The sequence below is a fragment of the Pseudochaenichthys georgianus genome, chromosome 21 (assembly GCF_902827115.2).
Source record: "Pseudochaenichthys georgianus chromosome 21, fPseGeo1.2, whole genome shotgun sequence".
NCBI classification, from domain to species: domain Eukaryota; kingdom Metazoa; phylum Chordata; class Actinopteri; order Perciformes; family Channichthyidae; genus Pseudochaenichthys; species Pseudochaenichthys georgianus.
This window is the reverse complement of record NC_047523.1, coordinates 13,338,501-13,366,070: the sequence shown is the minus strand read 5'-3', so window position 1 is coordinate 13,366,070 and position 27,570 is coordinate 13,338,501. Positions and strand designations below refer to the sequence as shown.

The 27,570-nt window shown below is 43.4% G+C and overlaps 1 protein-coding gene across 1 annotated transcript in view; it reads left to right on the top strand.

The window, feature by feature from the left end:
* Positions 1-8,568, top strand: part of pth2ra (parathyroid hormone 2 receptor a) — a 115,619-nt gene extending 107,051 nt beyond the window's left edge. Inside the window, exons 13-14 of the mRNA XM_034110473.1 lie at positions 6,677-6,718; positions 8,185-8,568. Of these exons, the coding sequence (XP_033966364.1) occupies positions 6,677-6,718; positions 8,185-8,568 (426 nt within the window). The remainder of the gene's footprint in view (positions 1-6,676; positions 6,719-8,184) is intronic.
* Positions 8,569-27,570: the final 19,002 nt, after the last annotated feature.

The window sequence follows — 27,570 nt, the reverse complement described above, 5'->3', positions numbered from 1 at the left end:
GGGTCTTGAAAATCAGACCCGTGCAGGACTCTGCTCTGGATGTGACCAAGCCCACCGCAGGAATAGCACTTCCGGTCGTTGGCATGCCCACAGTCACGAGCCATGTGTCCTTGGTCTCCACACCGATAGCAGGTCATTTCCTTGCCTCTTCCTCGACCCCTGCTACCGCCGCCACGACCACCATCAACGCTGCCGCCACCACGACCACCATCAACGCCACCGCCGCCACGACCACTTTGACTAGTGGGACAATGCTTGGTCTTCTGGTTTCTAAACATGTTTTTGTCCATAGCACGAGTGATCACACAAGAGGACGTGACGTCTGCCAACACTGTAGAGCTCTCCTCAGACCTTGACTCAATCGGACCGCCAGTCACTAAAAGCACAGGGGGAACATCAGTCCAGACTCTGCTACCTGCCAAACCGTTGCCCAGGATGAACTGTATCCCCTCGATTGGCAAAGCTGGACGCACACCAACAGCCACCTCACCCTTAACAAGACCACAGTCAATATACATCCTATGAACAGGAATAGGAAGAACTTTTAATCCCATTCCCTAACTCAGAAGGGTGTCATCAGTGTCACTTTCATAAGACAGAGGCAAAACAGAGTCAACAATATAGGAGTCAAAAGCCCCTGTGTCTCGCAAGATTTTTATTGGAACTCTGACATTACTACCTACCAATGACACCAAGCCGTCTCGTATAAATGGAGCATAAGATGCCAAAACCTCAGATCCACCTAAGTGGGATGTAAGCACATCGGCAACACAGCAGCTTTCCACAGGAGCAGCCAATGCAACAGGCCCAACAAAATATCTTCTTCCCTCAGATTTTGCTCTAAGCGCAGGACAGTCTGCCTTCCAATGGCCTTTTACGCGGCAGTAGTGGCAAATATCATTATTATCCCCCTCAGATTTGACCAAACCCAAGTTCCTTGACTCCATCCCAAATGAACCAACCTTTCTACTTCCCTCAAAAATAGCCAGGGCCCCAGAGCGCCCTCCGAACCTGCTTTTATGAAGCAACACAAACTCATCAGCTGCCACAGCAGCTTCAGCCGCAGAAGTGACCCTGTGTTCTGTTATGTAAGTAGCAATCTTGTCTGGAAGAATATTTTTGAACTGTTCCAAAGTCATGAGCTCACACAAATCGTCAAAAGTAGTGACGTCAAGAGCAGTTAACCAACGCTTAAAATGAACAGACAAATCCCTCGCCATCTCCACATATGTTTGATCTTGTTTTTGCTCAAAGGACCTAAAATGCTGTCGATAGGCCTCTGGCACCAGTTCATATGCTCTAAGCACCGCCGATTTTATTTTACTATAGCTAGAGCTATCCTCAAGACATAAGGAGGAATATGCTGACTGCGCTCTCCCTGTGAGAACACACTGAAGCATCAGAGCGCAGTCTGCATCAGGCCAATCTCTAGCCCTAGCTACACGTTCAAAAAGCACAAAAAAAGTGTCAGGATCACTTTCATTAAATTGTGGTAACAAGCGCAAGTTGTTAGCATCGAACCGATGAGGAGACCTGGGCACCTGTTCACCGTGCCACTCACCCAACACCGCACCATCTCTGACCATAGAAAGACGTTGTCCTTCCATATCCAGTTTGGCTTTCTCAGTCTCGTGCCGCATCCGCTCCACTGCAATTTCCTTTTCAAACTCCATCTCATACCTCATTTTGTCATGACTCAGCTGCAACAACAACATCTCCTTCTGCTGCTCAAAGGACAGTGAACTAGCCTGACAAAAAGGTTTTTAACAAAACCCCCTCTTCCTTTGCAGCAAACACTCCTGTCTCACATAATGTCGACATTATAGAGTCTTTTATGTTGTCTTTCACCCTTCTATCACCGACAATAGACACAGAGAAATGCTCAGCAATTAAGAGCAGCTGCTCTCTTGAGAAAGTGGCAAGAGACCCCTGAAACGGAGCTTCAATAAATGCCTCTACGTCAGCCATCTTAATTTACACTGACCCCTCACCGGAACACAACACCGGACCTTTAAACCGAAAGAAGAGAACAAAACCAAAAACCAACCGGACAGATACCACCACGTTTATTATGCGTCCAAAGTGGAATACTAATTTTTTGATTGGAGTTTCCCCACTAACTCACCATCCCACTGACTAATCTCCTCCCTAATCTTCATGCAGTTACTTGTGGTGGGTATTTATGCACTGGAGACCGCTAATCCAGCAAAGCGACTAGCAAGCTAGCAACACTACTGAGACCACGGCCATGCTCCCAAGCCAAAGCTTCAACCACTTTCTCCGCAACACTACACACCCCGCTCAAGGGAACCGCCGCTTAACCTGCCAGGGAAAACTCTGCACCGTTCCGCACTGCTCCACATGCAACGCACCAACAAACCCACACAAGAGAGAAAGGAAAAAAACAAAACAAACAGCTGACCACGGCTAAGAACAACTAGAAGCAACCACTCTCCCGAAATATAATACCAAACAAATCAAAGCCTCACAAAGTAATCAAATCAGTCCCCCAAACAACAATCTGAAATCTAATGTCCTTCCCACAACGAGCCGAAACAAAGAAACCAGCCCACTGCAAACGCGCTCCCAACAAACGTATACACGCGCACCAACTCCCAACACAAATCTCACCGATATCCGTTGCTGTATCACAGATACAAAGAAGTGGACGAGCCCCCAGCTGTCTTACGACACAAGTAAGAGCAGGAATTCTCAAGGCTATAATATTTTCAAACCTTCTCACAGTTTAATTTGTAACCCATCTCAGCCAAATGTAAATTAATACACATAAAAGAAAGAGTCTGACTGCTGTCCGCATTTGTCTTTTATCCTGCAGGGATGCAAATAACCAAGTGAAGAACACCGCATGTGACTTGATGAAAAGATTATAATTATCGCTCCCACTCGCATATGTGCCCAGACTGAGACTTTAAAAAAACATGAATTAATCCTTGGTTGCAGTTTCTGATTAGTCCTAGATCAGAGTGTTCCTTTGTCATATACATCCAATATTTATATAAAACTGAAGTCAACTTTTATCAGAAGTTAAGGCTTTACTATAAACTATAACCCTATGCAAGAAAATAAAGATACACAGTCACCTGTGCGGATCAATACCCAGTGCTGGACTAACCTGAAAAGAGACCATGGGGCAAAACACCTCTACTGACCTTTCGTCCCTTCTACTCTCTTTTATTTCCTTGCTGTGTGATAATTATAAAACATTGATTTAGAAGTAAATATTTAAGCACAATAATGCATTAGTTAAGGCCTTCAAGTAGACAAAGGGATCCCTAGAGGAGTTTGCAAGTTAAGTCACTGAGCATGACCAATGTAGTTCAGATAGTTTTCCATCACTAATGAAACCATATACATTTGTGTATTGATCTTGTATTTTCAATAAGATTGTGAATTCTAACATTATTTAGCTGGAGGCTTCAATTATGCTCAGTGTTTTTTTATGCCTCTTGCTATACTGTATATTATGTAATCTGTTAATTCAAATTGTGCAAAAACACCAGCACAAACCAACCTTAATATGACTCCTTTAATGCCACGGGATACATTGACTTTAAATCGGGTGAGTTTTAAGCACCTCATACTCTTTACATTATATTTGCTCAGCAGTCAATACCATGGGGAAACAGTGATATTGAGCTGTGCAAGGCTTGTAGTGAGGGGTTGTAGTTCATCACAGAGGTAACAGTGGGTCTAGTCCTGTTTAAAAAGTAAATGGATTGCATTTTATATAATGCTTTTCAGGTGTTTCCGACCCCTCACACCGCTGTACATTCATCATTCACACCCATTCATACAAGATGCCAATTGCTCAGGGAAGCTAACATTCAGACACATTCACACACCATTGGTGCATGTGTGAACATCGCACCTGCTTGTTCAGTGTCACAAGAGATGTTTCCTCGAATGTGTTTGTGCAGTCAAACAAACTGAGCTTCCTTTTGGCATGGTGCCCTCTCTGGGGAAATCTGGACATTGTGAGCTGCTGTTGGCAACGTGATATGATACCGACACAGTGCTGGTAGAATTATGTAATGACAGATGCCAGCACAGTAACACATTTCCCCATTTCCACAAAAGAGTTGGCCTTTGAGAAGCTTAAAATAATTTCCCCCAGAGTTGGGAAGTCTGCAGTGTGTTCTCTCTGATAAGCTTTTGAAATCTCATCAAAAAATGTTTTCTTTATGTGTGCATACATTAGTGACACAAGCCTATCTTTTTCTTGCAAGCCTCAGCTAAAAAAAGCCACCATTCATTAATATTTGGTTGTTGAATATATATATTAAATTGTAATAGAACTTTCAAAAACTATTTACACTTTCTGACTAGTTGTAAACTTAAAGGTCACCTATTATCAGAGGTGGGAGTAAGTCCTACATGTGCAAGTCATGAGCAAGTCTCAAGTCTTGACCGACAAGTATCAAGGAACTCCCAAGTCACTGTGGTGAGAGTCAAGCAAGTCAAGTCAAGTCAAGACAAGTCATTGCTCAGGTCAAGCAAGTCAAGTCAAGTCATACAACATTCTGATGAATAAGCCCAGTTTCTGCATTTAAATCAGTTAAAAGACAGTGGTTATGAAAATGGATTCAACCCACACTATGATCTTCATTACACACACAGTTAATCATTTGAAATCTAATTTAGACCGATGACAATCATATTAGATTAATATTAACCCTAGAACTGCAGACAATATAGCTAGGACTCAATCAAAAAAGTCTGTTCAAAAAGGCAGAATTCCATGGTAAGAAAATCATATATGACATTTGCCATTACACATATTTAATTAAAATGTCTGTTAACACTAGAACCACCAACAACGTCAGCACCTACATATATATCATTTTCAAATCATTTAATTTGTTCCTCTTCATAATTTCCTTATAAACGAAGTAGGATGATTTAAAACTCAGTTAATTGGGTTCATTTTGAAATGGCTTCAGTTTATCATCATAACAGATGAAAAAGTTCAGATTCATTTTACAATAAATCAAGGAATTGTGCACTTCTACAAACAAAAACAACATAATTAAAACATTTAAACAAACTACTAAAAGTAGATGAAATACATTATTCAAAAGTGTACAGTAACTTCTGATAATAACACAGGGGAAATAAACGAGGTATCTCTTTTCCTCTCTATCTCTTTCTCTCTCTCCCTCTCCTGACAGCGCGTCAGTGTCGGGGTTAGTCAAAATGAATCCCTTGGCGGTTCTATCATTAATTTACTGTTTTGTCTTCTCTTTGCTTAATCAATTTGAAACCATGTTAACGTAGCTTAAACTTAACGTTAGCTTTCTAGTTAACACAACACATGCACGTAGCCTAGCTTTCTCTTTGTCTTTTTTTGTAGTGACGAATGAAGTTGGATGTTTTGGTGGTTCTGTCACCGATCTTTATGCTGCAGACCCTGCATACCTCTGTTCTTTTCTTATTAGCGTCATCGACAAAATAATCCTTGAATCCAAACTTCACAATTTTTTGAGTAACGCTAGCCACTGAAATGTTAACTGACACTCCTGCTGTCTAGTGGGTTGCCAGATTTGCGCGCATAGCGCTATAATCACCCAATCACGTTTTTCGAAAAAACTAAACGTAATATCTCAATACAAACGCAAATATTTAATTTTAAACAGTCAAGTCCCTTCAAGTCATCTATCTCAAGCTTAAGTCAAGTCTCAAGTCAGGATTACCAAGTCAAAGTCAAGTCAAGTATTTTATCAATGTTAGTCAAGCAAGTCTCAAGTCAACAAATGTGCAACTCGAGTCTGACTCGAGTCAAGTCATGTGACTCGAGTCCCCACCTCTGCCTATTATGTGTTTGAGCTCCATACTCACAAATAATGCTTGATGTGGTTTGGAACATAATATGGCGTTTAATCACCACAGCATTTAGCTGAGTTTCTGCCGTTAAACAGCCTTCTCTTCACAGAGCTCACTGCTTGCATGCGGAAAGGGGCGTGGCCAGCAGCAGCTCGGGTTACATTTAAAGGGCCAGACCCAGAATCAGCACTTTCGTAACAGAGCTGAAATAGAGGGGTATGAGGCATGGCCACAATGGGTGATCTGTTCGGTAATTTGAGCAAAACACTTCGAGACGTGTTTTGTATAGATTTAGATACAGCCCTATAATATATTGTTCAAATATAGTATAATAGGTGAGCTTTAAATGAGGATCAAAACAGCAATATTCTTATTATTTTCGTTCAATGTGTTGATTTAAGTTCTCAGAAAGCCACTGCCTGATTGCCTCTAACCAGCAATGACGTGCAGCAAGGTAGTTAAACACCAAAGTAAAACCTCACATACATGGGCACACACCCATATTAACCCGTCATTGTCACAAAGACACCATTTCTCTCCTTTAACTTCTTATCGTGCTTGGAGGCAGGAACACAAGGTGAAACAGGTCAAAACAGCCACAGCCAAAGGAGCTAACAATGCTGTCTTCTTATTTTTAAAATAAGATAAGCACTGTTTGAAGTGAATACATAGTTGGTGCCCTTTACCCTACTTATCATCTTTGATGGATAATAGATAGTGAATTGTAAGAATGACATTTGGTCAACTGTGGTGATAATCTGTATGTGACATTTCTTCTCACTTGCTTCCACTGACATTTGAGCTCCCAATTTGTAATTCAATCTCTCCCTTTCAGGGTTTCTTTGTGTCCATTATCTATTGCTACTGCAACGGAGAGGTGAGTGAATCGATTTTTTCCAAATACATCTGCTCACAAAGTAAAACCCAAAATACTGAGAAACTAAAGTGAATCAAGTGCTTTGATTACACTGTAGTTTAAATAAAACGTAGCCATTCAATGGTATGGTATAATTACATAAGTGACACGCATAATTGAGCTTCTGGCTGAATTTTTTTATAAGTGTCATTACCTTCTTTTCCTTTTTCTTACTTCCGAGTTCTTGCCTTAGAGAATATGACAGCTCTTTTCATTTGATCTCGCTCCACTATCTGAGCAAATTTGTATTAAGAGCTTTCAATTTGCAATAAGAATAGACTGCTGGTTTTATCTTCACAAAACTTCAGTTTTTTATTATATTTATCTATTCTCATGTGTGCCTTTTATCTATTCTTATGTGTGCCTTTTATCTATTCTTATGTGTGCCTTTTATCTATTCTTGTAATATTATATTTTATTATAATATTATGTTCATTTTGAAGCACTTTGGCAAGCCCTCTGTTTTTAATTAAAAATGGAACAGATGTCTTTTTTTGTGTTGAGCTCCATAAAATATCCTTTTGTTATAATCACTGGACCAAATGACTCATGTAATGTGAAATGGTCTCAGCTTATACTGACAAATAACACCCTACTCTGCAACTCTACTCTGTTAATGGATTGTTTTAGTCATTCAGCCCATGCAGAGGGTACAGTTCAAAGTTAGCATTTCATAAACCTGCGGATAAATAGCAGTAGGCAGCTGTGTCCAGCAAAAAAGATCAAGCTAGTGTTTGCTACCTGCTATAATATGAATGGTGGCATTTGTATACATATGGTTCTGTGTGAAGACTAACACAAGTTCAAAATATTGCAATTGTTGGGGAAGACTTAGAAGGCAAGTCATTTAAGACTTAATTGTAATCACTACTTCATTTATATAGCACCAAAACTACTTTTTTGTCTTAGTTTGTTAATTCCTTCACAAACTAAGACAAAATCACTGTGCAATCACAGACAAAATCACAATTAACTAAAATTAAACTACAAAGGAAACAGCAGTGGAACAAAAAGGATTACATACCAAAGAAAACGTAAAACAAATTAAATAATTGAGAAAAGCAACCCTTTTCGTGCTTTTGGGGTTTAGAAATAACGGTGTATCTACAAGAGCAGATAAGAACTGAAAGCACAGGCAAAAGCACATGAGTAGAATAAAAACACATAAGAACAATTGACTCACAGCATATATAAAGTACATACGCCCAGTTAAAAGCCCTTGCCTACAAACCCATTAACAGACACAAAATCACATACATGAGCACAAATAAAAGCTAAGCACAGACAGTATGAAAAACCATGATATGACCCTTGCTCCAGTTTATGACAACATACTGTATAATGCTCTATCATACATTCTAGTATTCTATTGATCATTTGCAATACCATTTGTGATATTTAGAGATTTTCTTCTTCCCATCCCACAGGTCCAGGCAGAAATAAAGAAAACATGGACACGCTGGAACCTTGCATTTGAGTGGGAGGGCCCGGTGGTCTGCGGTCGCTATCGTTACGGCTCCGTAGTTGTTGGCATCAACAACAGCACCAGCAGCCACTCCCACCTGGCGGGGGCGGGACTTTCCACACGCTCCACCACGCTGGCTTCAAGCCGTGTTTATCAGAGCACGAATCCCGCTTTGATCGGCATGCACGCCACCCTCCCCGGATACGTGATCAGTAACTCGGACCCATCCATACCTGAAGAACCGGAGGACAGCGGACCCAAGCAGGTGGACGATATCTCGCTAAAGGAAAATCTGCCTGTTGTTATTACGACTGCGACAGCTGAGGATGAGGAGGAAACACTGTAGCATTCCTCAAAAAAAGTGGCATACACTGAGGAATGTAGTGCATTTGTTTGGAGAGCAACCCAATCCATGTCATTCAAACTATAAAGTGGGTTATCAAAGACAAACACATTTTGACTGAATGTAAATGATATGGAATAATGTAGAGCTTTCTTATGAAAAATGTATACTTGGTTCAAAAATAGAAAATATCAGCTGACTGATCGTTTGACACAGATGAGGAAACGCTAAAAACATCTGTTTAACTCCGCAATCTCGATTCTACGTTGACATTTTAGCCTTGTTGGATTTTGTTGATCACTGATGGAGATTGTTTCTATATGGATATATTTGTGGGAGTGTAAGGTGCCACAAGGTGAATTGCAACTTGACAAACAAAGCACATCTAAAATGAAAGGGTTGCTACTTTGACCCTCTCACCGAAGACAATCGTTAATCATATTCAGGAGCTCTCAGGGAGGGCTATGCTTTCTGTTGTCAATAATAGAGTGGCGAAGTCCCTCCCCTTCCGGGGGAGCTCCATGGGACCTTATTTCTGAAAAATTATGTATTGAAGTCAATGGAGAGAGAAAGATTATCTTTCGATCCTGTTTGAATTGTGCCACGAATTACACATAGGTTATGATGTTTGTCAATTTAAAAGATAATTTTGCAAGTCAAACAAATAAAAATGTGTCGTAAAACTGTGAAGTAACACATTTCTTTGTGTGAAACGCTCAATGAACTACATCTCTGGTCTCGCACAACTACACACGTCACCAAGATGGCCCAACCCAGTCTCATGGCATTTCGTGTTCACCAACACGATTTTTAATCTATTGATTCGTGTTCACCAACACGATTTTCCCCTTTTTTTCGTGTTGCACAGCACGATTTTAAAAGCAATGTATTTCTACTGGTAATGTGTTTCGTGCCTGCAGCACGTCTTTTTCTCCGGTCGGGTCGTGGAAGACCGGAAGCTGTGTGGTTCATAAAAACATGTTCTTACTCAATATCAAGCCACAATTATTGCTTTTATTTTAAATCATATAATTTCGGACTTTTGTTGCCGTCTGTGAGGAAAATAAATGGGGCTCAGAGCCTCAGGATACTGAAATCTGTATTTTTTAAATCTTTTTTTCCTTCTAATTTGTTATTCTTTTCATAATAACACACTGTTATTTACTCACCAATAACACACAATTATCCTTGCTTTTATTTATTGGTTTAATTCCATAATCTCGGGCTTTTTTGGCGTCCGTCAGGAACTGAATTTCAAAATAAAAATAACCGGAAACACCTATAAGGGACATTTCGAGCATCATTGCGATTGTCAACATTTCTGAGTTTAGGATGGCCGAAGACACTACACTACCCATCATCCCCAGCTATAGTTTTTTTTAGGACTATAGTCCCCGTGATTAATCTTCAAGCTCTGGGATTGGATGTTGGAGTGGCAGTGCACCAAAGTTACACCGAGCTTCAAACAGCAGTTTGAAATGGAACGAAACCACGCCAAAACTGGAATCGAACGCCCCCCCAGAACTATACATGCTGGCTATTGTGTTTCGCAAAATGTTCTATGGGACGTCTCTACTGAACGTTTTCGTTTTTCCCACAATTAGAAGTTGCCAGTATTAAACACATTGGTGATATCAAATGTAAAAGATATAATTAATAAATGGGTGAAAATCGCTTGTGTCCATAATGGGCAGCATTCATATATACCCACATGACAGCTCAATGTTACTTTGTAATTATACTCCACTACAATTCAGAGGTTAACCTGGTATTTTTACTCCACTACATTTATTTGAGTTACTTTACAGATTCTGATTAATTATGTGAAATATAAACAACCCTTAAATCAGACTTTAGTTACACCTGAGTAAAATGCAGGTAAGGTGATTGTCAAGTGCTAACAATCAGGAGAGATATCTGATAGTTGGTGCTTGAGAAGACTAAACATGTATCTGCAATTGACATGAATGGAAACGAGTAATAAAGTATATTCATTACTCGTTATTCTCTACTAATAGTTCATCAAAGATTGTATATTATGGCTATTTTGCACATCCCTTTCAAGATTTTAAAAGGTTTATTGACATATCATACACAACTACGGTGTAGTTATGCAATGAAAGAAAAACTTGGGTCACAGGTTCCTCAACAGGGCATTATCAATCAATCATCAATCAATGTTTATTTATATAGCCCAATATCACAAATGTTACATTTGTCTCAGTGGTCTTCACAGTGTGTACAGAATATCAGTATGACAATACGACACCCTCTGTCCTTAGACCCTCACATCGTACAAGGAAAAACTTCCAAAGAAAACCCAGTTTAAAGGGAAAAATGGGAGAAACCTCAGGGAGAGCAACAGAGGAGGGATCCCTCTCCCAGGACGGACAGACGTGCAATAGATGCCGTGTGTAAATTGAAAAGATAATACATTTGCAACATAGGTAGTCCAAATGTTTGGAAATGCATGTGTGTATAATAGGAAGATGAATCCACGAGGATATCCATCGAGGACCTATGATCCAGGACCACAGCCACGACTCAAGATCCAGCGCTCGCGATCCAGGACACAGGACCGCAGGATCATCCATGACTCCGGATCCCAGCGTATATAGACACCAAAAAGAAAGACATTTGGGGAAGCTGGGTTAATCGGAACATGAGTGTACACGGGTATAGACAGAGAGAAGGAAGAAGTAAGATGTCCCCCGACAAACTAAGCCTATATCAGCAAAACTAGGGGCTGAATCTAATCAGCCCTAACTATAAGCTTTATCAAAAAGGAAGGTCTTAAGCGCACTCTTAAAAACGGATAGGGTGTCTGCCGCCCGAACACAAACTGGAAGCTGATTCCACAAATGTGGAGCTTGATAAGAAAAGGCTCTGGCTCCCATTGTACTTTTAAAGATTCTAGGAACAACCAACAACCCTGCATTCTTGGAACGCAATGCCCTAGTAGGACAGTAGGGTATAATGAGTTCTTTAAGGTAAGATGGCGCCTGCCCATTAAGGGCTTTGTAGGCGAGAAGAAGAATTTTAAATTCTATCCTGTGTTCGATAGGGAGCCAGTGTAAGGCAGCCAGAACAGGAGTAATGTGGTCCCTTTTCCTAACTCTGGTTAGTACACGAGCCGCAGCATTTTGAATCAGCTGAAGCGACTTGATTGACTTCTTAGTACTCCCTGATAATAAAGAGTTACAATAATCCAGCCTAGAAGTAACAAATGCATGGACTAGTTTCTCTGCATCGTTTTGAGGCAAGATATGCCTGATTTTTGCAATGTTACGTAGATGGAAGTAGGCGGTCCTTGAAATTGATTTTATGTGGGCGTTAAAGGATAAATCCTGATCAAATATAACACCAAGATTCCTTACAGTCTCACTGGAGGCCAAATTAATGCCATCCATAGTTAGTATGTCTTTAGATAATTTGTTTCGTAGATTCTTCGGGCCAAGTACAATAACTTCAGTTTTGGTCGTGTTTAACATCAAAAAGTTTAAGGTCATCCACGTTTTTAAGTCCTTAAGGCAGTCTTGAATTTTATTTAGATGATTAATTTCATCAGGCTTGATTGATAAATATAGTTGAGTATCATCCGCATAACAATGAAAGTTTACAGAATGATTCCTTATAATATTGCCTAACGGAAGCATATATAATGTGAACAAAATAGGTCCGAGCACTGAGCCCTGTGGCACTCCATGGCTAACTTTGGTTTGCGTGGAAGATTCATCGTTAACACGTACAAACTGAGAGCGTTCAGATAGATAGGACCTAAACCAGCCTAAAGCAGTTCCCTGTATGCCAACTAAGTGCTCTAGTCTTTGCAATAGGATATCATGGTCGATAGTATCAAATGCAGCACTAAGATCGAGCAAAACAAGAATAGAGACAAGTCCCTTGTCTGAGGCTATTAGAATATCATTTGTGACTTTAACCAGAGCTGTCTCTGTGCTATGATGTGTTCTAAAGCCAGACTGAAAATCTTCAAATAAATCATTGTTTTTTAAGTAATCACACAACTGTTTTGCGACCGCTTTCTCAAGAATTTTTGAGAGGAACGGAAGATTAGAAATAGGTCTATAGTTGGCTAAAACCTCTGGATCGAGGTTGTGCTTTTTAAGAAGCGGTTTTATCACTGCTACTTTGAATGATTGTGGAACATAGCCTGATAATAAAGACATATTCATAATATTTAATAAAGAAGTGCTAATTAATGGAAAAACTTCCTTCAACAGCTTAGTTGGAATTGGGTCTAACATGCACGTTGATGGTTTAGAAGAGAGAATCATTGAATGTAATTGTTCAAGGTTAATGGCTGAAAAGCATTCTAGTTTACTATCTAGTGTAATATTAGAACTTACGATTCCGGGAGCTGTTGATAACACTATACTGGTCGAAGGCAAGAGGTCATTAATTTTGTTTCTAAGAGTAACAATTTTATCATTAAAAAAGCACATAAAATCATTACTACTGAGTGCTAAGGGAATAGAAGGCTCAATGGAGCTGTGGCTCTCTGTCAGCCTGGCTACAGTGCTGAAAAGAAATCTTGCATTATTCTTATTCTCATCTATTAATGAAGAGTAGTAGGCTGCTCTCGCTTTACGCAGTGCTTTCTTATATTCATTGAGAGTAATATGCCAAATTAAACGAGATTCTTCAAGTTTAGTGGAACGCCATATCCTTTCAAGTTGTCTAGACTTTTGCTTTATTTTGCGGGTTTCGGCATTATGCCATGGAGCTAATCTATGTTGTTTTACAAGACATCTATCAATATGTGTGTACCTCCACCATTAAACTGTTATATTCTGCACATTTCTTATTCTATCTACATACATAAGAGTATAATTCATATGTATAATATCAGTTAAAATAAGTGCTTCAACATAGTTAACATTGCAGGAAAGCAATATATTAGACGTTAAGTACTTTGTCAGGCTTAATATTTATTTGTAGATAGATACCCCCAAAGTTTTTTTCTTATTTAAAAGAAGACCTTAATATGTTATTTAATGTTTAAATAAAGGTTAATTCGTTTTTCTGTTTTGCACCTCCTCCTATTAATATCTTTTTACATCCTGCACTAAACTGTTTTATTGTAGAGATCACTTATAGTATCTTCTAGATTTTTTATATTCTATATTTCTATATTTATACTTTCCCCCTATGAAAGTATGTACTCTTAATATTTTTTTAATCAAATATAACATAAAAACAATAATTAAATAACGTGCTTTAACCACTAGGAGGTGCACACAAGGTACACACAGCCAAAATAACTTTGTATTATTAGTGTAGGACACTTATGTACGTACAACATCTGAAGATGTGTAGTTGTATTCATGCTTTCACATAATTTTACAGCATATTGCTATACTATTTCAGACTCAGTATTTACATTCTTACATTCAAAGAAAATCAGTAATATCTTTAAAAACTACAAGTCCTTTTATATCAGCTGTGCACCGTTATGGTGTAAATATAACCTATCTATGAATTAGATCAAATGTAAAAGTCAGCCGAATTAGTGTTGATACTGCAAGGAGACGTATTGTGTGAAGAGAAATTGAAGATGTTGTTTAATTGTTGATATATTTATGATCCACGTCAAGTATTCAGTTTCGGCGGCATTTCTTCAGTTTTTCCAAAGGTCTTCTCATCAGGGCTCTATAAATAAAGAACTACGTCAGATCTGTAATATGTAATGCAGCCTGAACCGTGTATTACAATGCCGTTATGTGATGACTTTCAAAGAGAAAAGCAAGAATACTCGGAATTAAGTATTATTTTATTCTTTCAAAATGTTTTCTGGATTTCATATAATATAAACACCAAATCCCAGCATGCATTGCGGCTAAAACATCCAATCAGCGAGCTTAAACCATAGCTAAGGTAATCGCTCGAAATGCCTACTGTTTCCGGTTATTTTTATTTTGAAATTCAGTTCCTGACGGACGCCAAAAAAGCCCGAGATTATGGAATTAAACCAATAAATAAAAGCAAGGATAATTGTGTGTTATTGGTGAGTAAATAACAGTGTGTTATATTGAAAAGAATAACAAATTAGAAGGAAAAAACATTTAAAAAAATACAGATTTCAGTATTCTGAGGCTCTGAGGCAAGGCAAGGCAAGTTTATTTATAAACTGAGTCTGAGCCCCATTTCTTTTCCTCACAGACAGCAACAAAAGTCCGAAATTATACGATTTAAAATAAAAGCAATAACTGTGGCTTGATATTGAGTAAGAACATGTTTTTATGAACCACACAGCTTCCAGTCTTCCACGACCCGACCGGAGAAAAAGACGTGCTGCAGGCACGAAACACATTACCAGTAGAAATACATTGCTTTTAAAATCGTGCTGTGCAACACGAAAACAAGGGGGAAATCGTGTTGGTGAACACGAATCAATAGATTAAAAATCGTGTTGGTGAACACGAAAAGCCATGAGACTGGGTTGGATGGCCGTCACTACTGTCTTGCTAAACAAGGGATTAGCTACCCTCACTATCACCACGATGAAACACGTCCAGAAGACTGTCATGCAAAGCTGTCTGCCTGATCTTTTTAATGTTTAATGTCAACCATTTGTGCAGATAGCATGAAGTAGAAAAGATCACCGATGCTAATGTAGCGTTAGCGTTAGCATTTCTCCCCCGGGCTTAAATGGTGTATTATAGAATAATCACACCGGTGTGACAGTACTCTTCAAAGGGTTCACGAAATATGACTACTACTCTTACTGTTTAACATTTTGGGTTACTTGATGTTACTTCTTCATGTTAAGGCTAATAAAAATTACAATGCTAAGACTGTAATGTTAACTAACGTGCTTGCTACTAACTTGATCCAGCCACTCCTGGTCCTTTCACCAGACGGGAAGTGAAAGAACGAGCAAGACCCATTGCTGGTATGATAACAACCTGGTACTAAGCACACAGGCATCTTGTTAAAGTTATCTTATCTTAGCTATCTCTTATTTGGTGGAGGAAAACAATTGTGACATCAGTTATGACATCACTTACGCGACTCTGGGATTTGTAGTTTTTCTAGTTGCATATTTTTCATAGTCTTATATTTCACCAGTTTTACGACAAACTGTGACTTTTTTGACATGGAAATTACTTTTTAAGATTGACAACCATCATATGTGTAATTCATGGCACAATTCAAACGGGATCAAAATACATTCTCTCTCCATTGACTTCAATACATAATTTTTCCGAAATAAGGTCTCATGTGGCGGAAGTAGATGGGCGGGACTTCGCCAGAAAACATGCTTTTGCATGATATATAGTGGTCTAAAGTTATGGAAATGTATTTCAAAAGAACACACAAACATTTTAGAAACAAACATTGAAACAATATATATATATATATTGGGAAAACAGTTGTAAAAAAAGGTTGATGTTGTTTTTTAAATAAAAAAAGGGCAGCAGCATGACAGCTGCATGCAGGAGAAAGGTAATCTTCTGGAATGTGTAGACATGATAAACCTTCGTTTTTGCCAACAAATGTTCAGTGAATTCAATCATAGTGGTTTCATTTTCTCCACAAAGCAACTACAATTTACTCTACAGCCATCTAAAGGAGTTATATCTCTCACAGGCTCCGCCCTTTACTGGACTCTATGGGTACTACCTTACCCTGCGAGCATTCTCCCACTGAGACTTCTATAGACGTAGCCGGCCTTGGGCGGGCCTACCTGAATGCGCGCGCATCACACCGTATAAAAGGAGGGCTCACCTCCTGACTATCATCCTTTTCTCTTCAGCTGTCACGATCACAGGTACAGATCAGAACCACGACTCAGATACAACCAGTATAGTAATGTTCAGTTTATTCCAGGTCAAGGACAGGCAGAGTCAAAACCAGTAAATCCGTCAGACAGGCAGGCAGGAATCGAAAACTGGGCAGGACAAAACTCGGGACTAGAGCACAACACTCACTGGAGAGCTTGGCGGAAACGACAAGACAATCTGGCAAAGGACAACTGATAATGAGGTGGTATAAATACTGTGGAGTGATGAGGGAATGAGTAACAGGTGAGGGGAAGGGCTGAGGAGACCAGGTGAGGGAAATGAGCTGATTACAAGGGCCTGGAGGAAAGCGGGATCTGAAATGACAGGAGAGTTTAGATGAGGCATCAAACAAACAATAATAGAAGTGTCTAACTTGTGACATCAGCAGCGGAAGTGTTTTCACAGAGCTTAAAAAGACGAGAGAATAGAGAGTTATGGAGTCAGTTCGTGACCACAGGACCTGTCCGAAATGTCCTAACCTGATCGCGGGAGCGGATCCACACCCCTTCTGCTTCTTATGTATGGGGCCTGACCACGCCGTGAGCTGTATGGGCCCGACACCGGCATGCTCAGCCTGCCAGATGCTTCCTCGGCTCACACGTGAGCATCGTGAGCAGCATTTCCTGTCGGCGGAGGCCCCGCAGGAGGAGGTGGAGGATTCGGAGCTCGACGTCGTCGAGATGGGCGAGTTAGGAGAGGAGGAAGTGCCGTTCCAGTTCTCCCTTCCGTGGGACCAGTCAACCCCGATTCCGGAGGAGGAGGACGAGGACGCCTCGGTGTCTGGAGGTCCGACTCTCAGGTCTGCGCGGAGGTATTTCCCAGCGGTGATGACCCTGGCTGCGGAGCGTGTAGGCCTACAGCTCCCAACACCGCTGCCACCGAGGCCTATAAGCTGCCTGAGACAGGGGTATTACGGCCCGGTGCATCCAGCGCAGCCGACCTTCGTTTCGCCCCAGCTGCCTGATATATGGCGGTGTGTGGAGGCGACATGGCAGCAGCCATTTAAAACGAAGGCCCCAGTAGCCGCTATGGCAGGCATCATCAAGGTGGAGGGCCGCGCGGACACAGCGTGTTCGGGTGTGCCCCCCCTTGATGAGAGCCTGGCGGCCCATCTGCTTCCGGGGGCGGCTGGTTGGGCGGAGGGTAAGCGACCCCTGCCCCCGCTGCCCCGGGACCGAGACATACTGGAATATCTGGACAAGATGTTCAAGCTCGGTACGCAGATGGCGGCTGCAGCAAACAATCTCGGCGTGTTGGGCGTCTCCCTGATCACCCCTCAGGCAGTCGCCCCCGCCCTCCTCTCTCAAGAGGGGAGCGATTATTCGGACCGCGCTATAGGTCAGATGAACAATCTGATTCATGGCGTGGCCGCTGCAGCAGGGCGTGTGATTTCCATGGCCACAGTGGCGTCTCGTCACGTGTGATTGGGACTCACTGCCCTATCTAAGAAGGACCGAGAAGATCTCCTCGGAGCCCCCGTGTCCACGGAGGGGCTCTTTGGGTCAATCTCCTCGGTCACCCAGCGCTTCAGCCGCCTGGAGGAGGAAAGGGTCCAGCTTAGCCGGATGCTACCGCTGGCCCCTCCTCCGGCCCCGCTACGCGCTCCTCCATGCATTTCCATGCAGGCGAGGGAGCGCAGTGCGACAATGAAGCGGAGGGAGAGGCGCCGGCACGGGGGTCCCGTTGCTGCGGCGCCCTCCACCTCTACGGCCCATCCCGTGGTGCCCGACCTCGGCATGCTCCTCAGCAGCAGAGAGCGGCCGGGTGAGGTGTGCCGTCTGCCCGGAGCTGACTGGCGGGGGGGAGGTAGCGTCTCGGCGGGGGGAGAACAACTCTTCGCCCAGGACGCAATGGTGAATCCCGCCTCCTCCCTATTTAATGCACAGATTCCTAGAAAAACTTTCAAAAATAAAGAAAGGGTTAATCTGTATCCAAGTCTAAGTGTCCTTTGTTTCCACAATGCTACACTTATACATGATGTCTGGACAAATTCCCCACTCGCCGCCCCAGTCATAGCTCCTGTAAGAGAGGAGGCTAGTGGGAGTGCGCAGATGAGAGTGATAAAACGCAAGCAAAGCTATTGTAGTGCTATACATGTACAGGGACATTATGGCCGGCGTATTGCTGTTAGGGAACACACTAAGCCTGGGGCTAAGACTCCAATTAATGCAATTTACCAGAGTGGTAAGAGTTGCATTATGGCAGCGCCCGCACTCACAGAGGAGCGCGTGGCGGTGCGTTCAGGGGCCTTAGTAGAAGGCACCACTCCTATAGGGACTCCAATTAATGAGGTCCACCGTAAAGGTGAGAACAGCATTATAAGGGAGCGCACGCTCATACATGAGCGTGCGGCAGGGTGTTCAAGGTCCTCAGTAAATAATCGGCCCTTTCTGTGTCGACCCTCCATGGGCAAATCTTCCCTTCACGGGGAGTTTTGCGGCGGGACGGGTCGCCAGAGAGTACCACAGCTTTATAGCTGCGGCTCCACAGCTGAGGGCATGCCCTTTAACACAGTGTTATGGGGAATGGAAACTCAGCTGTGTACTATCAAAGTGGATGGACAGGACGCTGAGACGGGGTTATTCACTCCAGTTTTGCAGCGTCCCACCCCCTTTTATGGGCATGCGAGAAGTGAATCTAGTCTCTCAGGAGGAGATGGGTTTCCTCGCAGCAGAGATTCAGGCTCTGGTGCAAAAACAGGCGGTGTCTGTTGTGCACCCTCAGCGCATGGAAGAGGGTCTTTATTCCATGTACTTCCTGGTTCTCAAGAAGACAGGGGAATTCAGACCTATTCTAGATCTCCGTGGCCTGAATCGCCACATTTCCCGCAGGAAATTCTGCATGTTGACTGTGAAACAGTTACTGGGGCTTGTGCAGCCGGGCGATTGGTTCACCACCATCGACCTGAAAGACGCGTACTTTCATGTAGAAATTGCTCCAAAGCACAGAAAGTATCTGCGTTTTGCCTTCCAGGGAATAGCCTACAAGTACAACAGGCTGCCGTTCGGCTATTCCATATCCCCACGCACATTCAGCAAATGTGTGGCCACAGCGCTTCAACCGCTGCACGCACACGGCATGAGAGTTTTCTTTTACAGAGGGGCCGACCTCATGTCGAGGAGCGGCCCCCTGCCAGGCGAGTGGGTGCTTCACCCGAGGGTGGTGAAGCAAATCTGGGCCCAGTTCGGGAGAGCGGAAGCGGATCTGTTCGCCAGCCGGCGAAACAGCCACTGTGCCCTGTGGTTCTCTGTGGCTCGGAGCGATGACCCACCCTTGGGGGTGGACGCGTTTGCACACGAGTCATGGCCAAGGAAGCTGCTATACACCTTTCCACCGCTGCCTCTCATTCTCCCCCTCCTGAGGTGAGTGAGGCGAGAACGTCTGTCAGTCATCCTAGTGGCTCCGGATCGCGTTGGGGCGCCGTGGTACTCAGAGATGACACAGATGAAGGTGGGCCAGCCCTGGGCGGTTCCCCAGTTCTGGGGGGCGATGTCTCAAGAGGCAGGTGCAATCGGGGCGTTACCCACTCTCGGCCGTCCTCTCCAGGTTTGGCTCCTGAGAGGGACAGGCTGAGACAGGGTGGATTGTCTGATAGTGTTATTCAGTCTATCCAGGCAGCTAGAGCTGGATCCACCACAGCCTGTTACAGGCCAAAGTGGCTAGGATTCCAGCGATGGTGTGAGGAGTGGAGAATAGAGCCCCTATCTTGTGAGTTAGGCTCTTTTTTATCTGTCTTACAGTTACTGGTGGACAGAGGGCTTGCGCATTCAACAGTGAAAGTGTATGCAGCAGCCATCTCGTCCTGCCATGAGGGTTTTGGCGGCAGGTCAGCCTTTAGTCAACCACTGATGTCGCGGTTTTTACAGGGGGTCAGGAGGCTGCGCCCAGTAGTGCATTCTCCCACTGAGACTTCTATAGACGTAGCCGGCCTTGGGCGGGCCTACCTGAATGCGCGCGCATCACACCGTATATAATGAGGCCTCGCCTCCTGACTATCATCCTTTTCTCTTCAGCAGTGGAAGTGATTCCACGGGAGACTGAGACGTTTGAAAGAAGAAGAAAGAGTTATCATACCTCCAGGGAGTCGCCACTGCTAGAGACCCGGGCCCGTCCTTCGTGCCCTGGCTGAAATAGCGGGCGCCGATCCTCACCACCTTTGCTTCGAGTGTTTGGGGGACCAGGATATGGCCAAGGCGGTGCCATTGACGTTCGCCATTCCTTCCGGGTCTGGCGTCTATGGAAGTCCACCGCCCAGGGCTGTACTCTCCCTGGGTAATGATCATGGCGGTGGGTGTGTGGGCTACTCACTCATTGCTAGAGATGCCCCCGCCTCACCAGGTCAGAGCGATTATTGGGCCGCAAGGCCGAATAAGTAGCTTGGTCCATGGGCTTTGCCCCAGGCCCGGTTTCCCCGGGGACCGGTGCTCGGTGGCTTCACATGATATAGGGTCGACCCTACTTCATCACAGGCCGCCGCCGCTGCCCGCCGTGTGATGTCCCTGAGATATCACGCCGCGTGGCACTTTCCAAAGAGGATCGTGTTGATCTCCTGGGAGCCCCCGTGTTTACGGAAGGGCTCTATGGATCAATCTCCTTGCTCACGGGATGAGGAGTAGTCGCAGCGTGGCTGCTTCTTGCCCATTCCCAGAGGAAGAAACACTGTCCTACACTCCCCGCCCCTGCTGTAAACCCCAGTATAGGGAGCCAGCAGGTGGGCGTGTGCACGTGAGTGGAATAAACCGAGTGCTGTCAAAGCACTGTGCGGGTTCAAGAGACACTATTGCCGGCGTGCTATTGCCTTGCCTGGTATAATAGCTCCGATTAATGCATTTCACTGTTGCAATGGGAAATACAGCGTTAATACGTGGGCGCGCGGCCCTCGTGAGTGTGGCCGCGGTGCGTTCAGGGACCCCCGCAGGAGAACGGTGGTTTACGTTTGTAAACTCTAGTTCTGGAGAGAGGTGTGTGTGTGGGAAAAATGCATTCAGTAAAGACTATTGCATTTATCCCAGAGTAAGAGTAATTTCTCTCCATAATTCCACTTTTCCCCATAATGTCCGTTTCAAAGAGACGGCATTGTGACGGCGCGCGCGGCCCCCCTCCCCCGAGGGCGGGCCACGGTGCGTTCAAAGACCTCAGTAGATAGGTGAGGCGAAGGGAGAGGTGCCGGCACGGAGATCCCGTGCCCGCGGCGCCCTCCACCTCGCCGTCGCCCTCGTTGGGCCCTTACAGGGCTGGAGGCGGCAGGAGGGAAGCAGCCCTCCACACTTTATTCCGCTTTTTCAGCTCCGGCTCGGAGCTGGAGCCTGAAAAGCGCCGGTTTTTGCTGTTCACACCGCAGCGGAGCCAGCTCTTAGCTCCGGAATCGGGGTCACTTCCAGCTCCAAAAAATTGTCGGTCTAGAGGCAAGAGCTTCGGAGCTAAGAGGTGGCGTCGCTTACGTCTCTCTTACGTCGAGGCGTGCAGGAAACTAAACCCACCTCCCCTGAACATGGGTCGACTGTTATGCCTGCCTACAAGCAGTAGTGCTTATAAACACACTTTATAAAGTCAGGCAACACTAACCAGGCTTCGTGTGATTCTGTTTATTTGTACCTTACTTTGACCATCCGTTCACTGTTATCGATCATTGTGGAGAGAGGCAGACATGTTGTTTTGTATTATTGCAGCTATCGGATGCAAGTAGTCAGTTTAGCTTCGGTTGCTATGCTAACATCACCCGTTTTATACCAGAGAAACTTTCAGCGTTGTGATACCAAACAGTGTCAATTCAGACTGACACACATTCACTTAGGCTAAGGGGAACTGGGGATATGCATCAGCTGCTTGTGTGAGTCGGACAGTGAATACTTTAGAGCGGCCGCTGCAGGGTGAGCTAACCGGGAGCTAACGGGAGAATAAACTCCCGTGGAAGAGCAGCCAATACTGCAGCGGTCGGTAAATGCTGCAGAAACACATTAATAAACAATGAACCACGGCACTCTGGAGCAAAGTATAAGGTTGGAGAAGTCGTTATTCAATTTATTCTGGCTTTGTGTGATTAAAAGCAACACGATCATCGACCCGACGCAGTTCCCCGTTGTTGTTGTTGTGAGCGCCGTAATGGCTGCCGTTGGGGAGCAAATCAGCGATGTAAACGGTGACGTCATGACGCAGCAAGGGCAGCTCTGGGGCGCTAGTGGGCGGTGTGAACAGAGCGGGAGCTGAAAAGGGAAACCGGAGCTGAACCAGAAAAGCTCCCGCTCGGAGCTAGAAACTGAAAAGCGCTGGTGTGAAAGCCGCACCTGTGATCCTTAGGGATTCAGGGAGGCAGGCGTGTAGTAAGCCCATTCGGGCCGAGGGGGCTCTCCCCATCCGTCTATGGGTGGGGAGGGGTCCCCCGGCACTGTTTTTTGAGAACACTTTCTGCGAGGTAAGCGCAGCAGGGTGTGCTCTGTCAGCCACAGCCCAGATTTCTCCTCGGTCACAACCGGGTTAAAGGAGAATGTAGGGCAGCAGCTGCTGACCAGAAAAGCCGGTCAGGGGCAGTAGGGTGTATACATTGGGGCTCCACCCACTGTACCCATAGAGTCCAGTAGAGGGCGGAGCCTGTGAGAGATATAACGTTGGGTTACGTACTCAGGGCACTGTCTGTCCTATTCCGCTCGCTGAAGAGAGGTGTAGGATGATAGTCAGGAGGCGAGGCCTCCTTTTATATGATGTGATGCGCGCGCATTCAGGTAGGCCCGCCCAAGCCCGGCTACGTCTACAGAAGTCTCAGTGGGAGAATGCTCGCAGGGTAAGGTAGTACCCATAGAGTCCAGTAGAGGGCTCCGCATGTGCTAATATGACAAGGGTTACAATACGTAACGGTGGTGGGCGGTGGTGGCGAAGTCGATAGGGACTTGGCTTGGCAACTGGAAGGTCACCAGTTCAAGTCCCGGCCAAGTGCTACCGAGGTGTCCCTGAGCAAGACACTGCTCCCCGGGCGCTGTTCAAAATGGCAGCCCACTGCTCCTAACACTAGGATGGGTCAAATGCAGAGAAACAATTTCCCCATGGGGATTAATAAAGTATATCCAATCCAATCCAACGTTTCTTACTCTTTGGTTGCCTTAACTACAATTCCAGCTGATCACAGTTTCCGTCATGATGCATCCCAATGAATTGTTGCTTTAGAACAAATAAGTGTCATGGTGTCCCAATGTGCGTGCTTGGAAAGTCAGCCCACATTTCTGAAGATAAACATCAACAGCTTTGCATGTTTGTATTTGTGTTTTATATTACCTTACCTGTGATCTGCTTACATCTGTGGATTCACTTGCTATGTCTACTGCTTGTAAGCAAGGACACAACATAGGATAACAGTTTATATGGCCCATCAAATGCAACAATAATGCAGCATTTAAATGACGACTTTTTTGGCAATCAACTATTGTGACTTCTGTGAAAGGCTTCATTTGGTGGCTTCTTAAAAGTGAAGTGTGTGCTTTGTGCATGTGTATTTGTTAGTACATTGAATGCCTTTCTTGTTGTAAAAAGATGATTGTTATTGTACATGCCTTATTTTGTACATGTACATCACATCACATATACAGTATGTGATAAAGGCTGTTTTTCTCTGTGCTATTTGTTTTTATCTTCCCTTTAATTTCCCTCATTTTCCTCCATTCCCACTACCCTGATAACTGAATATAAATGTTTAATGTTTTCAAAAAACTATTTGATGTGCTGTTTTGTTTTTGTAATCAACTGTCAACTAAAACTAAACAATATTGTGTTAGAATTCACCTGAAAACAATGTTGCCTCTCTTCAAGGCCACCAAACTATGTACAAAAACTATATTGTACATCACAGATCACTAGATTTAACTAACTGCTACTAAATCGGTAAGTCGGTTTACTGAATGTTACTGTACTAACTATCACACAAGGTAAACACAACCAGACAAGACTACATTCTTATAGTGTTCTCACAGCAGTAGTGGAAGTGGAGTGACCGGCCATGATTTTGGTTGTTCCAGTGTATAAAGCACAATAGAAATATATGTGGGTCTTCTATTTGTTTAAATAAATGCACTGCTATAATATGCTCCAAAAGAAGCCATTGTTAATATTATTGGCTTACAGTAATGACTGTTACTTCCGGTTTAGGGCACAGCATCTGTGTGTGGTTTCAGACGACGCTACGCAAGGAATATTCATACACTGCCAAAGTCTTCACCGTTTACGACAAAGGAGAGTATCCAAATTAAGACATCGCATTGGTCAGGAGTATCTGTTTTTTCCTTGGTTGAGGGTACGATTCAAAAACACTTTTAAAGATGAATTAGGCCACACTGTTGTTAGACTTGTAATTATTTGATTATCTTATCAATATGCCTGTCTAGACAGTGGGGACAGCCACAGTTGTGTAACCTAAGCAATTACAATATAGATAAAAGGCTGCTTGGTTTTTGTTAAGATTAATTACTTAAAGGCAGCAGAGGCCTGTCAGAAGGCTAAGACTTATGAAGACATCCTGATATTCACTGCAGGGTGAGTATAAAATAAAATGTGATATGCTTCCATACCAATAGTCCACACAACTGTGTCACAATTTGTTGTATATTGATAACTGTTCTTCTCTAGCTAGTAGCTATCTTCATCCAGTGGTAATCAACAGGGTGTCTTTAAAGTTAAAGGGTGATGGGTTTCCTGTGAAAAAGGCACTTCTTGAGAACTGAAGGCAATTATCTGAGCTCTGGTATCCATACTGATGCATAGACTGGCCACTTATTTAACCACAATGTCTCATTTATATGCAACATTTGGAATGTGGTGGATTAGGGTTTGTTGGACGGAGCTTTTGATTGAGCCTGAGTAATGGAAAGTAATGATCACACCTGGTCTCTTATTCAGGTCAAACGTCAGAATCATGTTCCGAATTCTACGGAGTTGGTTGGAAAAATACACTTTCACAACGCCCACCACTTTGCAAAGCTGTGTAATTATGTCCCCAGACCCCATGGGCAGGCTTCAAAAGGCTAATGGTATCTATTAGCAGAAATTAAATATAATATTCCTAAAATTGTTTGCATTGGTGTGTATTCACATGAAACACAAAATGGTCGTGTTAAAGCTGGTCTTCTTCCAAGGTGTCCATTATAGATAGGGCCTCTCAAGTTTTTTATTATATGACTGCCACCATAGTTGAAATGACGCATGTGTTAAGATGTGTGCTACCTCTTAATATGGATAGCCATAATTGCCACTGCCTCAGTCAGTTGCAAGTGGTTTCCTTGCTTAGAATATGTTAGGGTCTGTGTATGGAAAGAGTAAGCTCTTTGAAACAAAGCTATGGAGAATATGCATTAGTTGACTTGCTTGACTAATTATTTACGCAATGCTTTTCCCTGCATGTTTAATAAGCATTGTTTTATATATGCTACAACATTATGGGCAGTTGAGGATGGTTTGATTGGCCTGTATGTAGTTGTGTGAAGACTAACCAGGCAGTGTGCAGAGTTCTGTGTTTTATAACAGATCCATATGCTCTGTTTTTTCAACTGCTCCCTAGAGGTTATGCTATATGTAAATATGACTAACCCTTGTCCTCCACTTTGTTGTTTACTTCCTTTCAAAGACCTTCTCCTCCTCCCTTGTGGTTTGACAAAGACTCTTAATTAATTGCAACCCAGTCATAGAAAAGAGAAACACAGCACCCACGCTCACAGACAAACACACAGTTATTCAGTTTGAATAGGAGCGCATGGTATTCTAAGACAGTGTCCATAGCTTTTGTTGACCCAACACTGTGGAGAGTACAAGTCAAAGTGATCAAAACAAATAAATGGTTTATTTGAAGCTTCAAATACATAAGATACAATAAAAATAGACACAGGTCATTCAGAGTATAGGATAGTCTGCGTGAGTGTTCGCAGTACAATATGGTAGCAGAGCTTATATACAAGAAAGAGTGGGAAGTTCAGAAATCTGTCTTCACACAGTCACATATTGTTATTAGACACCTGTCCTTGAGCTGTAGATAGCATAACGAGTAGGGAAGTTCTTGTGTGACTTTGTGTGAGTCTCAACCCAGTAGCCAAATCAGCTCTGTGGCCTTGAAGCGCTTGGGAATAAACCCAAAGTAGAGTATGAGAAGAAAACAGCACATCTCAGGAAATGATATAGGTGTTTTACAATGGTTTGAGAAGCATTTGGTTTAAGCATATAAGGATATAATAAAAATGTCCACTACATTCTCCCCTTTTGATCATACTTGATCAATAAAAAAACAAATGACAGGATAGACTGATATAACACATCAATGAATACACTCCATCGCTGGTTTAAGTAAACACATCGCAAATATATCATAGAAAACTGGCTGTTTTTGTGGAGGACAGACTCCAATATAATGTAAGCATAAGAGAGGAGGGTACACATGATTATATTGTAGTGTCGGAATCAGACTCTTCTGATTCTAGCTGGTCTATCTCACTGTGGCGCAAAGGATTGTCGTGTAATGGAATAGCAGTATACTGAACGAAAGCTGAGGATACCATGCTGGAAACGTATTTCTTCAGTATTGGGATAATCAAACAGGTACAACTGATTAATAGGCCAAAAATTATCGCCAGGGGTGTAACTATCCTAGCCAGCCATGCTTCCCACCCGCCTGATGTAAGCCAGGACCACCAGTCCCAGCCACCTGCGTTGGATATGTCATCCGCTTTCATGTCGGCTAACAGGTCGTTGAGATGCAGCACGGTGTCAGTGATGTTCTTGGTGGCGTCGGGAATGTAAGTGCAACAGGAGTCACCGATCACATGACACAGGCCACCCTTTGAGGTGAACAAAAGGTCAAGAGCAAATTGGTGCTGCATGAGCATGTTCCTAGAGGCTATTATGAATGGGGGCAATGCCTGGAAGCCTTGCATCGTCTCGTAAGTGAGGTTCTCTAGCCGGACGTGTAAGGTATCTATTTTATGGGCATTGTTTACTGTACCCCACCATGGGAACAGGCCGTCAACGAATTTAGCTCCAGCGGACGTCAGATCTCTTTTTACCTTGTGGTGGTCGGGATGTTGGAACTCTGGGTAATGATGTGTCGTGTACATTAAGGACGTGAGGACAGTGACTGCTGGATTCAAATCCACTAGAGTGCATGTACCTATCCAGAGGGGAGCCATAACTTGATAGAGCTTGTCGCCGCACAACCAAACGTAATCTTGTGGCG